At 40.8% G+C, this 16,560-nt stretch overlaps 1 protein-coding gene across 1 annotated transcript in view; it reads right to left on the bottom strand.

The window, feature by feature from the left end:
• Nucleotides 1-10,909: 10,909 nt before the first annotated feature.
• LOC122552860 (follicle-stimulating hormone receptor-like) overlaps nucleotides 10,910-16,560 on the bottom strand; it is a 239,891-nt gene continuing 234,240 nt past the window's right edge. The window contains exon 10 of the mRNA XM_087990971.1: nucleotides 10,910-13,395. Within this exon, the coding sequence (XP_087847097.1) occupies nucleotides 12,045-13,395 (1,351 nt within the window). The 3' untranslated portion in view covers nucleotides 10,910-12,044. The remainder of the gene's footprint in view (nucleotides 13,396-16,560) is intronic.

Here is a 16,560-nt window from a genome sequence, read left to right on the forward strand (position 1 = left end):
GGAAGGAGATGATAAATAAGTTTGTGGGTGACCCAAAGATTGGATCAATGGTTGACGATGAGGATTTTAGGTTACAGTAGGATATAAACGGATTGGTCAGATGGGTAGATGAGTGGCAGATGGAATTTAGTTGTGATGGTGATGCACTTTGGAAGAAGAATCAAGACAAGGGCGTACTCAGTGAGTAGGTCATTCGGGAAAGTTGGAGTAAGAGAGGGATCTTGGAGTGCTTGTCCACAAACCCATGAGGGTGGCATAACAGGTTAATAGGTAGTTAAGAATATATATGGGACATGTGCCTTTATGAATTAAGGCAAACATTATAAGAGCAGGGAAGTTATGTTGGAGCTGTACAGGATCTTAGGCTGAGTACTGTGTACAGTTCTGGTCATTACACTATAGGAAGGATGAGATTGCACTGGAGAAATTATAGAGTAGATTCATCAGGATATTGCTTGTGATGGAACACTTAACCGATGAAGAGAGGCCGGATAAGCTTGGGTTGTTTTCTTTGGAGCAGAGAGTTTGAGAGGGGACTTGATAGAGCTCTTTATGATAACATTAGAGGGGCATAGACAGGGTGGATAGAAAACATTTGTTCCCTTTGTTGAAGGGTCAATTATAAGGGTCATAATTTCAAGGTGGAAGGCAGCAAGTTTAAAGACGATTTAAGGAAAATCATTTTCACCCAGAGAATGGTGGGATTCTTGAACGTACAGTAATATTTGTGAGGATAGTTGAGGTGGATAACCTCACAGTCTTTAAAAGTACTTGGATGAGTATTTGAAATGTCATAGTTAAAAATCACACAACACTAGGTTATAGTCCAACAGGTTTATTTGGAGGCACTAGCTTTTGAAGTGCTGCTTCTTCATCAGGTGGTTGTCCAAATAAACCTGTTGGACTATAACCTGGTGTTGTGTGAAATTTAAATTTGTCCACTCCAATCGAACACCGGCTCCTCCGCATCTTGAAATGTCATAAAATGGAAGGCTACAGGCTCAGTGCTGGAAAGTGAAACCCATGTAGATTTAGTGTAGTTTTGGTGGTATAGACACAATGGGCCGAATGGCCTCTTCTGTACTGTATGATTCCCAAGCATTTGGTATTCAATGCTTTACTCAATCCGTTACAACTTTCTTTGGCCTTTGCATCACGAGACATTCAATAACATTGACTCCCAACAAACTACATTCTGATTATTGAGAGGTCAGGAAACAGGGCTGCAACAATTGAAACTGTGAGGCTTTATTTTAAACAAAGTTCATTTATAAAATGTTGTTGAAATATTAGTGGCTCCAAACCAGAGTACTTCTAATCTGGCATCATTCATTCTTGGCCCCTGGGCAAGAGAGATTCTGGGTAATTCAAGATGGAAGACAGGAAAAACGTCTGGCTGTAAGAGCTGCTTCTTTTTTGAGGTATTTTAGGAATTGCAGGTGATTTCCTCAAATTCCAGGAGCAGTAATTACTGTTTTATATGTTGTTGCATTGTTTTGGAACTTTGAAGAAAAAAAATCAAAACAACTGCACTTAAAAAGGAGGAAGAGAACAAAGGTAGAGACCATGTGATCAGTGAGAGAGAGAGAAAAAAGGAATCCTACACTGCTGTCTGACACAGCAGTGAATCTGCACAGCTACTGTCTTTGCTGTTTGAGTTCAAGTATTCCTGGACATCAGAGTGCTTTTCAGAAAAAAAATAACAAACAGCGAAATTCACAGCTGACCTTGGAAGAACCTGTGTGAGAGAGCTCACAGCACAGGAACAGATAAGTGCATGGCTTTTAAGTGTAACCTTGGTGTCTCTTTTTAATAGTGAGTAGAGTGCATTCTTTTTGGTTATATGTTTTATTAAGGTCTGTCTTTTGCTTAAAATTTGAAAATATAAACAATATAGGTACTAAGTTAGCTTGGAACAGTGTTTTTTTAGAGCAGTAAGACAGTGCTATTTTCTGTAGGTTCTTGAGATGCAAAGATGGACTTTAGTAGAGTGATGTACTGTTCCTGCTGGATGTGGGAGGTTAGGGAGAGTTTCCATGTTAGTGATGATTATGTCTGCAGTAAGTGTGTTTGGTTACGAATCCTATCAGATCATATGGATCAGTTGGATTGGCAGTTAGAGACAACCAGGAATTTACAGGAGCTAGGGGTGTGATGAATGGCAGATATAGGTGGGAAGAAAAACCGCAGATACAGTCAGGTAGATGGGTTACTGCCAGGAAAGGTAGGAGAGGGAGGCCAGGAGTGTAGGAGTCTCCTGTGGCTATTCTCCTCTCAAACAAATACGCTGTTTTGGAAAACGTCAGGGGTGATGGACTCACAGGGGAATGTAGCATGAACTGCCAAGTTTCATTACCGAGTCTGGTTTGAATGTGACTTGTAGAAGAAGGACAGATTGCACCTAAATTGGAAGGGGACTAATATATTGGCAGGGAGATTTGCTAAAGCTGCTCAGGAGGACTTAAACTAGCAAGTTGGTGGGGGAGGGAGGGGGGGAGGGGTAGGATCCAGGGAAATAGTGAGGAAACTGATCAGCCTGAGACTGGTATAGTTGGGAAAAGGGGCAAGTCAAACTGTCAGGCCAGGCAGGAATGAAACTGAGAATGAGATAAACTGCATTTATTTCAATGCAAGAGGCCTAACATAGAAGGCAGAAGAACTCAGGGCATGGTCAGGAACATGGGACTGGAATATCATGGCAATTACAGAGACATAGCTCAGGGATGGACAGGACTGGCAGCTTAATGTTTCAGGATACAAATGCTATAGGAAAGATGGAAAGGGGACAAGAGGTGAGGGGGTGTGGTATTTTTGATATGGGACAACATTACGACCATACTTAGGGAGGATATTCCTGGGAATACGTCCAGGGAAGTTATTTGGGTGGAACTGAGAAATAAGAAAGGATGATCACCTGACTGGGATTATATTATAGACCTCTCCAGTAGTCAGTGGAAAATTGAGAAACAAATTTGTAAGGATATCTCAGTTATCTATAAGATTAATACTGTGGTTATGATTGGGAAGGTGTCAGTGGGGGAGCACTTTGGGGGCCAGTGACCATAATTCTATTAGCTTTAAAATAGTGATGGAAAAGGTTAGACTAAAAGTTAAAGTTCTAAATTGGAGGAAGGCCAATTTTGACAAGATTAGGCACAAACTTTCAAAAGTTAATTTGGTGCGGATGGTCACAGGTAAAGAGATGGCTGGAAAATGGGAAGACCTTAAAACTGAGATAACGATAGTCGAGAGACAGTATCTACCTGTTACAGTGAAAGGCAAGTCTAGTAGGTGGAGGGAATGCTGGATGACCAGAGAAATTTAGGTGTTGGTCAAGGAGAGTAAGGAAGCAAATATCAGGTACAGACAGCGAGATCGAGTGAATCCCTATAAGTGTATAAAGGCAGTAAGAGTATACTTGAGGGAAATTAGGAGGGCAAAAAGGGGACATGAGGTAGCTTTGGCAAATAGGGCTAAGGAGAATCTAAAGGGATTTTATAAACACATTAAGGACAAAGGGATAACTGGGGAGACAATAGGACCCCTCAAAGATCTACGTGTGGAACTCCAGGAGATGAAGGAGATACTAAACAAGTATTTTGTATCAGTGTTTACACTAGAGAAGGACAAGAAAGATATAGAATGTGGGGAAGTAGACAGTGACATCTTAAAATATCCATACTACAGAGGAGGAGGTGCTGGATGTCTTAAAATACATAAACGTAGATGAATACCCAGGACCTGATCAGGTGTACTTGAGAATTCTGTGGGAAGGTGGGGAAGTGATTGCTAGGCCCCATGCTGAGATATTTGTATCACTGGTAGTCACAGGTGAGGTGCCAGAAGACTGGAGGTTGGCTAACATGGTGCCACCATTTAAGGAAGGTGGTAAGGAAAAGCCAGGTAACTATAGACTGGTGAGCCTGACATCGGTGGTGGGCAAGTTGTTAGAGGGAATCCTGAGGGACAGGATTTGCATGCATTTGGATAGGCAAGAACTGGTTGTGGATAGTCAACATGGCTTTGTGTGTGGGAAATCATGTTTCACAAAATTGATTGGGTTTTTTGAAGAAGTAGCAAAGACGATTGATGAGGGCAGGGGAGTGAACGTGATCTATATGGACTTCAGTAAGACGTTCGACAAGGTTCCTCATGGCAGATTGGTTAGCAAGGTTAGATCTCATGGAATACAGGGAGAACTAGCCACTTAGATGCAGAACTGGCTCAAAGGTAGATAACAGTGGGTGGTGGTGGAGGGTTACGATTGGTACTGAGTCACTGCTTTTCATCATTTATATCAATGATTTGGATGTGAACATAGGAAATATGGTTAGTAAGTTTGCAGATGACACCAAAATTGGAGTTGTAGTGGACAGCGAAGGAGGTTACCTCAGATTACACTGGATTCTTGATCAGATGGGCCAATGGGCTCAGGAGTGCCAGATGGAGTTTAATTTAGATAAATGCAAGGTGCTGCAATTTGGAAATGCAAATCAGAGCAGAACTTATACACTGAATGGTAAGGTCCTGGGTGTGTTGTTGAACAAAGAGACCTTGGAGTGCAGGTTCATAGTTTCTTGAAAGTGGAGTCGTGGGTAGATAGGATAATTAATTGAGTTTAGGAATTGGGAGGTCATGTTGCAGCTGTACAGGACATCGGTTAGGCCACTGTTGGAATATTGTGTGCAATTCTGGTCTACCTTCTACAGGAAAGATGTTGTGAAACTTGAAAGGGTTCAGAAAAATTTACAAGGATTTTGCCAGGGTTGAGCTATAAGCTGGGGCTATTTTTCCTGGAGCGTCTGAGGCTAAGAAGTGACTTTAGCGAGGTTTATAAAATCATGAGGGGCATGGATAGGGTAAATAGACAAGGTCTTTTCCCTGGGTGGATAAATCCGGAACTAGAGTGCATAGATTTAAAGTTAGAGGGGAAAGATTTAAAAGGGACCTAAGGGGCAACTTTCTCATGCAATGGGTGGTGCTTATAATGGAATGAACCACCAGAAGAAGTGGTGGATGCTGGTACAATTACATTTAAAAGGCATTCACAAAGGATGCATGAATGGGAAGGGTTGAGAGAGATATGGGCCAAGACATGGCAAACCGGACGAGATTAATTTAGCATATCTGATTGGCATGGATGAGTTGGACTGAAAGATCTATTTCCGTGCTGTACATCTCTATGACTCTAAATGATAGATAATCCCACACGGCATCTAATCAAAGATATGCAAACCTGCTGCATTCAGTTGTGACTGGTTGTCATTGTCAACTTCTTGCAAATGAGTATGATTGTCCACTGAGAACATTGTGTCACTGGTCATGGGTTTTGTGAGCCTTTCCTTGGCTGATGTGCCCAAACCCAGAGATGTATTCTGACTGCACATTTGACAGGTGTTTTTGAGGGGTGGGGTGGAGGGGAGGTGGGGGGGTGGGTTGATCCTTGGTCTTAAAAATGGTGGCCTTACTATTTCCAGTTCGTTTCCTGTACTTCTTCATACTGACTGATGTTCTCAAACAATTATGTCCCTTCATATGAAGCTTCCAGCAAGTCAGTTTCTTTTGAAGTATGGTCTACGACGCGTTGACAACTATGTTCTATGTTGCATTTCTTAAGTGTATTATTAAATTTCATTACAATACTCAGAACAACCAACTGACGGACAACTGCCCATTCCTCTTCAACTGCTATTTGGAGTGGTCTCCATTTCCTTATTAACGCTTTGTATTTTAAATAATAATAGTTTGATATACAAGCTCTCAGCTAACTTATTTTCCATACCTTCTCCTTATTGCATTATCTACTCTTCTTCATTTCTAATTCTAAGGGTCTGAAATCAAGTCAAAACAAAGTCAGTGAATAATCCATGTTGTTCCGTCTGTACCATCCCAGTTTCTTTTAATTCAATTGCTGTTCCAATTTGTGAGACCAATATTTTTGAACTAGCTGGGCATTCCTCAAGATAAAAAAATTCATTTTATAAAGATACTGGTAGGGAAATTTGCTAGAACTGCTTGGGACAATTTAAACTAGTAAGGTGGGGAGGTGGGACCCAGGGAGATAGTGAGGAAAGAGATCGATCTGAGATGGGTACAGCTGAGAACAGAAGTGAATCAAACAGTCAGGGCAGGCAGGAACAAAGTAGGACAAATAAATTAAACTGCATTTATTTCAATGCAAGGGGCCTAACAGGGAAGGCAGATGAACTCAGGGCAAGGTTAGGAACATGGGACTGAGATATCATAGCAATTACAGAAACATGGCTCAGGGATGGGCAGGACTGGCAGCTTAATGTTCCAGGATACAAATGCTACAGGAAGGATAGAAAGGGAGGCAAAAGAGGAGGGAGAGTGGCATTTTTGATAAGGGATAGCATTACAGCTGTGCTGAGGGAGAATATTCCCGGAAATACATCCAGGGAAGTTATTTGGATGGAACTGAGAAATAAGAAAGGGATGATCACCTTATTGGGATTGTATGACAGACCCCCTAATAGTCAGAGGGAAATTGAGAAACAAACTTGTAAGGAGATCTCAGCTATCTGTAAGAATAATAGGGTAGTTATGGTAGGGGATTTTAACTTTCCAAACATAGACTGGGACTGTCATAGTGTTAAGGGTTTAGATGGAGAGGAATTTGTTAAGTGTGTGCAAGAAAATTTTCTGACTCAGTATGTGGATGTACTGACTAGAGAAGGTGCAAAACTTGACCTACTCTTGGGAAATAAGGCAGGGCAGGTGACTGAGGTGTCAGTGGGGGAGCACTTTGGGGCCAGTGACCATAATTCTATTCGTTTTAAAATAGTGATGGAAAAGGATAGACCAGATTTAAAAGTTGAACTTCTAAATTGGAGAAAGGCCAATTTTGACAGTATTTGGCCAGAACTTTCAAAAGCTGATTGGAGGCAGATGTTCCAGGTAAAGGGACGGCTGGAAAATGGGAAGCCTTCAGAAATAAGATAACAAGAATCCAGAGAAAGTATATTCCTGTCAGGGTGAAAGGGAAGGCTGGTAGGTATAGGGAATGCTGGATGACTAAAGAAATTGAGGGTTTAGGTTAAGAAAAAGAAGGAAGCATATGTCAGGTGTAGACAGGATAGATCGAGTGAATCCTTAGAGGAGTATAAAGAAAGTAGGAGTATACTTAAGAGGGAAATCAGGAGGGCAAAAAGGGGACATGAGATAGCGTTGGCAAATAGAATTAAGGAGAATCCAAAGGGTTTTTACAAATATATTAAGGACAAAAGGGTAACTAGGAAGAGAATAGGGCCCCTCAAAGATCAGCAAGGCGGCCTTTGTGTGGAGCCACAGAAAATGGGGGAGATACTAAATGAATATTTTGCATCAGTATTTACTGTGGAAAAGGATATGGAAGATATAGACTGTAGGGAAATAGATGGTGACATCTTGCAAAATGTCCAGATTACAGAGGAGGAAGTGCTGGATGTCTTGAAACAGTTAAAAGTGGATAAATTCCCAGGACCTGATCAGGTGTAACTGAGAACTTTGTGGGAAGCTAGAGAAGTGATTGCTGGGCCTCTTGCTGAGATATTTGTATCATTGATAGTCACAGGTGAGGTGCCGGAAGACTGGGGGTTGGCAAACGTGGTGCCACTGTTTAAGAAGGGTGGTAAAGACAAGCCAGGGAACTATAGACTGGTGAGCCTGACCTCGGTGGTGGGCAAGTTCTTGGAGGGAATCCTGAGGGACAGGATGTACATGTGCTTGGAAAGGCAAGGACTGATTTGGAATAGTCAACATAGCTTTGTGTGTGGGAAATCATGTCTCACAAACTTGATTGAGTTTTTTGAAGAAGTAACAAAGAAGATTGATGAGGGTAGAGCAGTAGATGTGATCTACATGGACTTCAGTAAGGCGTTCAACAAGGTTCCCCATGGGAGACTGATTAGCAAGGTTAGATCTCATGGAATACAGGGAGAACTAGCCGTTTGGATACAGAACTGGCTCAAAGGTAGAAGACAGAGGGTGGTGGTGGAGGGTTGTTTTTCAGACTGGAGGCCTGTGACCAGTGGAGTGCCACAAGGATCGGTGCTGGGTCCTCTACTTTTTGTCATTTACATAAATGATTTGGATGCAAGCATAAGAGTTACAGTTAGTAAGTTTGCAGATGACACCAAAGTTGGTTGTGTAGTGGACAACGAAGAGGGTTACCTCAGATTACAATGGGATTTTGATCAGATAGGCCAATGGGACCAGAATTGGCAGATGGAGTTTAATTCAGATAAATGCGAGGTGCTGCATTTTGGGAAAGCAAATCTTAGCAGGACTTACACACTTCATGGTAATTTCTGAGGGAGTGTTGCTGAACAAAGAGACCTTGGAGTGCAGGTTCATAGCTCCTTGAAAGTGGAGTCGCAGGTAGATAGGATAGTGAAGAAGGCATTTGGTATGCTTTCCTTTATTGGTCAGAGTATTGAGTACAGGAGTTGGGAGGTCATGTTGCGGCTGTACAGGACATTGGTTAGGCCACTGTTGGAATATTGAGTGCAATTCTGGTCTCCTTCCTATCGGAAAGATGTTGTGAAACTTGAAAGGGTTCAGAAAAGATTTACCAGGGTGTTGCCAGGGTTGGAGGATCAAAGCTACAGGGAGAGGCTGAACAGGCTGGGGCTGTTTTCCCTGGTGCGTTGGAGGCTGCGGGGTGACCTTATAGAGATTTACAAAATTATGAGGGGCATGGATAGGATAAATAGACAAAGTCTTTTCCCTGGGGTCGGGGAGTCCAAAACTAGAGGGCATAGGTTTAGGGTGAGTGAGGAAAGATATAAAAGAGACCTAAGGGGCAACTTTTTCACACAGAGGGTGGTACGTGTATGTAATAAGCTGCCAGAGGATATGTTGGGGGCTGGTACAATTGCAACATTTAAGAGGCATTTGGATGGGTATATGAATAGGAAGGGTTTGAAGGGATATGGGCCGGGTGCTGGCAGGTGGGACTAGATTGGGTTGGGATACCTGGTCGGCATGGACAGGTTGGACCGAAGTGTCTGTTTCCATACTGTACATCTCTATAACTCTATGACTCTATAAGTTGCACTAACTGCAATTTCTCCACTTCCTCAGTCACTGTTTAATCCAACTGTATATCACTGGACCAGTTTGTAAACTCTATATCGAAAAATTAATACTTGTTCCTTCTGTTGACATTTTTTATCTTTCACTTATCAGGACAACTCTCAAGAATACCAATTTAAAGGAAAATATATTTGTGTTGCATGTATAATTAACATATTACTTGTGAACTCAATAACTTACACAGTTGAGTTCAGTTTTTGTAACTCCATGTATATCTCAATAAATGGTGCTGTCATGGGATCCCTGTTAAAGGCTTATGCCCGAAACGTCAATTCTCCTGCTCCTCAGATGCTGCCTGACCGGCTGTGCTTTTCCAGCACCACACTCTCAACTCTGATCTCCAGCATCTGCAGTCCTCACTTTCTCCTGGACCTAACTCTTGCAAACAACCTGTGGTGGATTCTGTGAAAAATATGTCTTCAATGGAAGACACCTAATCTTCTGGTCCTTGCACGGTTCCAAATTTTTGAATGATACTGTGCCATGCCATGTTTGAATCTTCAGTTGCATGTAAGGGTTTTCTTGAACGTCTGTGTTAGAACACAGAACAGAAATGACATGAACATGCTTTGCACCTGTTTTAACTCAAGAAGATAGGTGAAAGCCACTTACTGATTCACTTCATTTGAATCAGTTTTATTGTAAATAACAGAAATAAAGATTTAACCTTTTTAACCCTGAACAACAACCTTACAAATGCGCAAATCTCAGTGAAGGCTCACCCTGTTTCCACTTGTTCAATGGACCTAGCTGTGCATGATTTATTTCTGACAAACATCTGCATTTGCTCAATGTTTTTTTGTTAGACAATGTCACTTCATGTAGCCCTAAACTAAGCAGGGTCACATCACCTTAAAAAAAAGAAAAGGGCACAGGTTTAAAGTAGTTAGTAAAAGAAGAAACTTGATATGAGAGAAAACCTTTTCTTCAAATGCAGAGTGGTTAAGATCTGGAATGCACTGGCAGACAGTGTGATAGAGGTAGGTTTAATTGAAGCATTCAAAAAAAGAGTTGGATAGTTATTTAAAAAGGTAAAATGTGCAATGATATGAGGAGAAGGCAGGAGAATGGTAATTAGTGAAACGTGCATTTGGACAGCCAGACCAAAGAAAATGGGCCAACTGGCACCCTTCTGCTTTACAATAATTTTGTCATTGTATTCAGTTTTTCTCAATTTCTGCCATTCCGAAATAAAAAATGTAGCAAGATATTTAAACTGAGAAGGCAGAGTGAACATTAAGGTTTACAAGGCAGAATTTCATCAAGGTTAAAGAATGTAAAAGAGAAGAGAAATTAAATCGGGAAGCAGCAATTAGATGACAATAAGTTCTGGTTTTAAAACCTTAAGGATTTCAATAGGAAAGCAAAGTTGAGAGAATTAAGGAATTTTGCAGCACTAAGAGAGCATCAGTTATATTAGATATCTGTGTGATATGCTGGGATTGCAACACAGTAACAGGATTGAATTATTCATAAAGTGTAACATGGCATCCTTAATAATGAGTTTCACATTGTTCGCTAGAAATATTAACAAGTAATAATAAAGGGCTGAGGTGCAACACATTAGAGTTTAACTGTCTCTTAATGACCTTGAGAGGAATAGAATGGTGTACAACTCAATTAAAGAACTTTTGTATCCTAGACAATCAAATCTGAGATTCTGCAATTTTAATGTGTGCAGCATTATAAAGTACATGGGGTGATTGGAAACTCAAAAGCTTCCGCATGTCCACTGAACACTTTTGTAAATCCATGTGTGAAGATGCTAATAAACTGATTGCACATAATATATGACAATGAAGGTGTTCAAAAACAATATGATTCTTTATTATCACTACAGATATCAAAATCTCTTGGGTAATTAGAAACATTCCAATCTTTTCAACAGTTAATAATCCTTCATATTTGGACAATGCACAGAAAATAAATCTTAACTGACAGTTAAAAAAAATGCTGATAACACTTGTTGTTTTTCATCTACTTTTTCCCTTTGGACTTGTCATTAATATTTGACTTTGGCAGAGTGTGTGTGTGTTTGGGTGGCTCTGGTAATGGTAGATGGCAATTGGGAGGGATGGTGGGGGGGGAAGATTGTTATAATTGAAACTAAATCTAAACCTGGCTTTGAATTTCACTCACGTTCTTCCTCATTTCACTCTTACCACCTAGATCTTGCTATACTGGAGTGAGGAGCAAGAGTCTTTGTTCTTTTCTTCCCTCTCCTAATACCAATTATAGCACATTTAATATATTAGTAACAGAAATATCCTGACACTGAGACTTTTACAATAAAACATGACAATGACCATGTTTATGAATAAGCACGATTATCCACTTCAGAGTATGGCATGAATCATTAATTCAGCATTCAACATTAGCTAGTCACTTGAGTGCTTTGTTTTACAAAGAAATGAGGCCACTGCAACAGATTTTACTGTTGCACATGTTTTAAACATTCAAGCTCTTGGAATCATAACATATGGCTTGCAATCAGGAGCAAGTTTTCTCTATCAAATACACCAAATCCAGAGTACAATAATGTTACCATATTACAGTAAATTGCATAAGTAGCAGTAAATTCTGGTAAACTTAAAGCAAGTTTTATATGGACAATGCAAATCAAGTATATTTATGATATGACATTAATCATTTCTTGCACAAAATGGGTCTTTGCAAATTACTTGCATCATCTATTTTCTGCCTGCAATTAGGTTATGCTAATCCCATGTTGTATAAACACTGATTCATACTCCATAAGATCAATCATAAATTAGAGTTGACTGCTCAGTTGCAAAGTTTGCCAGAATCTGAAGTTTGATCCTGGTATATTTGACAATAGATTTCAAGTTCTCAGTAATTTAACAAGAAGATGTCAGGCATTCTCCAGGAAAAAGTTACTTTCTTCAAGGTTAACAAAACAAATTTACTTCAGGAAAGTTTATACACTATCAGTTAACAACATAGATTCCTGTAAGTGTTTGGTGGGACTCTTCAGAATTGAGGTTGTGAGCTCCACACTGTTGGCGATTAGTAGCTGCCAGAAGCTCTGTGTATACCGTACCTTGGCCAACCTGTGATGCCGAGGCCAAAGCACCATTTCTCACATTGGAATTTTGAATTGACGATGTAGTTTCTGTCCTGTAAAGCTGTGCTTTCATTTCACAGTAACCAAACCTGCTCAAAAGGATGTAGAAATCTCGACGAAAGGTCTTTGTAAAAAATGCATACAAAAAGGGATTGGCACAAGAATTTATTGGGTAAAACAAAACCAGAAGTATCTTGGAACTAGACACGGTGATGAAAGGAACCTTCAATGCTGCAGAAATAGCAAAGAAAGATATTGGCGACATGCAAATAAAATCAGTGAAGATTAGCACAGCCATTCGCTTAGCAATTTTTGTATCACCATTTGTAGAGATAAAGTTGGGGTTTCTAACTGTTAGGTAGATTTTAATATAGCAGAGACAAATGATCAAAAATGCAATCACATTCAGTAGCAAAATGAAAATGATATAAGCCTGAGACACTGGTGAGTTTATGTCCATAGGAAGGCAGATGCTAACCTTCTTGTAGTTACTGATCCCTAAAAGAGGCAGAATTGCAACAATGAAAGAAAATGCCCAACCACCACACATGATAACAATGGCATGCCTCAGATGGAGTTTTTTATCCAGCTGCATGGCATAAGTAATTGTATGCCACCTTTCCAGTGTGATTGTAGTAAGTGTGTACACTGATAACTCGCTGGCAAAAACAGTGAAGAATCCAGCAGATGCACAACCAGCACCAGTCTGCCAATCTATAGCATAGTTATAATACTGGCCTTTTGTTTGGATATCTACAGAAGCAATGAGCAACAAGTAAAGGCCCATACAAAAGTCAGAAAAAGCAAGATTGCACATAAGAAACCGAGGGACGGTAAGTTTATATCTACTGGTTAATAAGACTACGAGAACAACAACATTCCCTATAATTGCAAGAATATTCATTAGCCAAATTATAACTCGTAGAATATCTTTACCCACAATATCTTCACATGGATTGAAGTCATCTGCTTTTGGGTTACAGATCACATCTACTATATTGGAGCACAGCCCATAATCAAAAAATGGTTCGTCTTCATTCGAGTCAAACCATGCCTCACTTTCAAGAAAACCATATTGCTGTGGTAAAGCAGAGTTCATCTCCATAGATTTTTTTGAATGCGTGGATCCAATCTCCCATTCAGATTCAGAGCTTGTGTTGCTGAAAACATAATTCTTGCCATAGAACCTGTTACATACTGGAGACCACAGAAACCTGGAAGAAAAAGAATTGCAAATTTTATAACAATCTTCATGAGAATTAAAGGACTGGGAATCAATAACACGTAGGGTTCATAAAGTGTCAGGAACATTTCGGGCATAACTGTTATCATCTAATAGGGTCTAGTGAGAATCCCTAGGATCAAGTGTAATGAGGGAACAAGTGATGGCTACATGTTAATGAGGGGAGAAATGGATAAGAACTGATCATGGGGGGTGATCATTATGTTAGAAATCTTGTGCTATGTGAGTTGGAATAACACTCTTGAGTAGAAAAGAAAATGCCTGGAACTTCATCTAACCAACATTTAAACCTCAGTTGTTTAATAAGAGTAAATTTTGTATAAAGCATGACAAAAAAAATTATTAAAACACCATTATTTTCATTTCTCCATAAATGCACTTTAGTGAGTCCCTGGATCCAACAGGACATCTGAATCCTGGAATACACCATTCATTTTAAACAAGGCTGCAGCATTTGAATGACCTGGGAGCCACTCCAGTGCTTTCTCTGGGCAGAAAGCAGAATTCATGTTTTGAGTCTGGTGACTCTTCATTAGAACTGAAGTGTTTACTCTGATTTCTTCCAACAGATGCTGCCAGACCTGCTGAGTTACTTCAGCAATTGCTGTTTTTGTTCCAGAGCAGAGGATCCTTTTACCCAGTGGGTAGCAGGGGGAGGTTGACTGGAACAAAGGAAATTCTGGATCAGTGGTGCTGGAAGAGCACAGCAATTCAGGCAGCATCCGAGGCTGTCCTCGGATGCTGCCTGAATTGCTGTGCTCTTCCAACACCACTGATCCAGAATCTGGTTTCCAGCATCTGCAGTCATTGTTTTTACCTGGAACAAAGAAAAATCCGCTGAAGGTCCAGATCTCATACATTAGTTATTAACATTTGCCTTGTGGGGAAAGAAAAGACCACAATAATCATGACAGGGAAAAGGATAGAGGAGGGAAAACTGGGGTCAAGGGAGAATTCTGTCATAGATTCATAGAGAGGTACAGCATGGAAACAGACCTTTCAGCCCAACTTGTCCATGCCAACCAGTTTGCTAATCTGAACTTGTCCTAGTTGACTGCATTTGGCCCATATCCCCCTAAGCCCTTCCTATTCATGTATCTGCCCAAATGATGTTTTATTTTGACTTCTCCCTTCCATACTGATGAGAATGATTCAGCTGTAAGATGAGTGAACTAAAATGGATATTCAGTTGTGTTAATTAGACAATTGTATTACAATGATCCTGCATGGAGTGTCAGAGGCTGAAGGGTGACCTTATAGAGGTTTACAAAATCTTGAGAGGCATAGATAGGATAAATAGGCAAAGTCTTTTCCCTGGGGTCAGGGAGTCCAGAACTCGAGGGCATAGGTTTAGGGTGAAAGGGGGAAGATATAAAAGAGACCTAAGGGGCAACTTTTTCACTCAGAGGGTGGTACTTTTATGGAATAAGCTGCCTGATAAAGTGGTGGAGACTGGTACAATTGCAACATTTAAGAGGCATTTGGATGGGTATATGAATAGGAAGGGTTTGGAGGGATATGGGCCGGGTGCTGGCAGGTGGGACTAGATTGGGTTGGGATAGCTGGTCGGTATGGGCGGGTTGGACCGAAGGGTCTGTTTCCATGCTGTACATCTCTATGACTCTATCTCAAGTTAATCAAGGAGAATTAAATAAATTTTGCAGAAAAAAAAAGTGACATCTTCTGTCCAGGTGGCAGTTCATTTCCTTTGAAGTTGTTTGAAGTTGTACCACTTCACTTCATTAGGGACAGGAAATAAATGCTGGTCAAGCTACCATGTCATATCCCATGAGTGAATTAACAAAAAACACTTTGCAGATGTGGTACCTCTCCCAAAGAAACAGATCTGACTGAAACAAAGACAACTAAATTAAACTGGGCTGAAAATGTGTTGCTGGAAAAGCGCAGCAGGTCAGCAGCATCCAAGGAGCAGGAGAATAAACGTTTCGGGCATGAGCCCTTCTTCAGGAATGAGGAAAGTGTGCCAAGCAGGCTAAGGTAAAAGGTAGAGAGGAGGGACTTGGGGGAGGGGCGTTGGAAATGCGATAGGTGGAAGGAGGTCAAGGTGAGGGTGATAAGGTGAGGGTGATAGGCTGGAGTGGGGGTGGGTGTGGAGAGGTCAGGAAGAAGATTGCAGGTTAGGAAGGTGGTGCTGAGTTCGAGGGTTGGGACTGAGACAAGGTGGGGGGAGGGGAAATGAGGAAACTGGAGAAATCTGAGTTCATCCCTTGTGGTTGGAGGATTCCTAGGCGGAAGATGAGGAGCTCTTCCTCCAGCCGTCGTGTTGCTATGGCCCCCACCCCCACTCCGGCCTATCACCCTCACCTTAACCTCCTTCAACCTATTGCATTTCCAACGCCCCTCCCCCAAGTCCCTCCTCCCTCCCTTTTATCTTAGCCTGCTTGGCACACTTTCCTCATTCCTGAATAAGGGCTCATGCCCAAAGCGTTGATTCTCCTGCTCCTTGGATGCTGCCTGACCTGCTGCACTTTTCCAGCAACACATTTTCAGCTCTGATCTCCAGCATCTGCAGTCCTCACTTTCTTCTAAATTAAACTGGGGTCAAGCGTTAAATTCTAAACAAATCTTTCATTGGAAATTGGTTTAACTTAACCTCACACAGTAGAAGTTTTGATCAGTGAAGTTTACACATAAATGCTGAACTCACATTAGCTAGTTATTTTCACTCAGAGTTTGTAATGAGCAAGGAAATGAAGTACAAGTGTGTTTTGCCAATTAGAATTTGCATCCTCATATTTCTTTGAAGATGTGTTCTGATCTTAGTTTTGCCACTTTGGAGAAATGCTGAGTTAAGCTGAGGCAAAGCTCAACATCAAAGGAGCAATTATTGACACTGTCTGCCTGACATAAAATTATGTGCTGAACACAAGCAGGTTTTTCTAGTTCAAGCTGATGTTTATATTGCTGATGAGCCTCTTCACATCCTTTTCATCCTTCTGTATAAGCATATCCTTTTATTTCTTTATTCCTCATGTGTTTATCTATTATCTCCTTAAATACTACTACCGTTTTCACTTCAGCTATCTATTTTGATAGTAGGTTTCATATTGTACATGTTAAATGGGAAAAGAGATACTCCTGAGTTTATGTTGGATTTATTACTATCATCTTATTG

This window comes from Chiloscyllium plagiosum, unplaced genomic scaffold, assembly GCF_037043375.1.
Source record: "Chiloscyllium plagiosum isolate Xiang-an unplaced genomic scaffold, Cpla_swu_hap1 HiC_scaffold_10, whole genome shotgun sequence".
NCBI lineage: Eukaryota > Metazoa > Chordata > Chondrichthyes > Orectolobiformes > Hemiscylliidae > Chiloscyllium > Chiloscyllium plagiosum.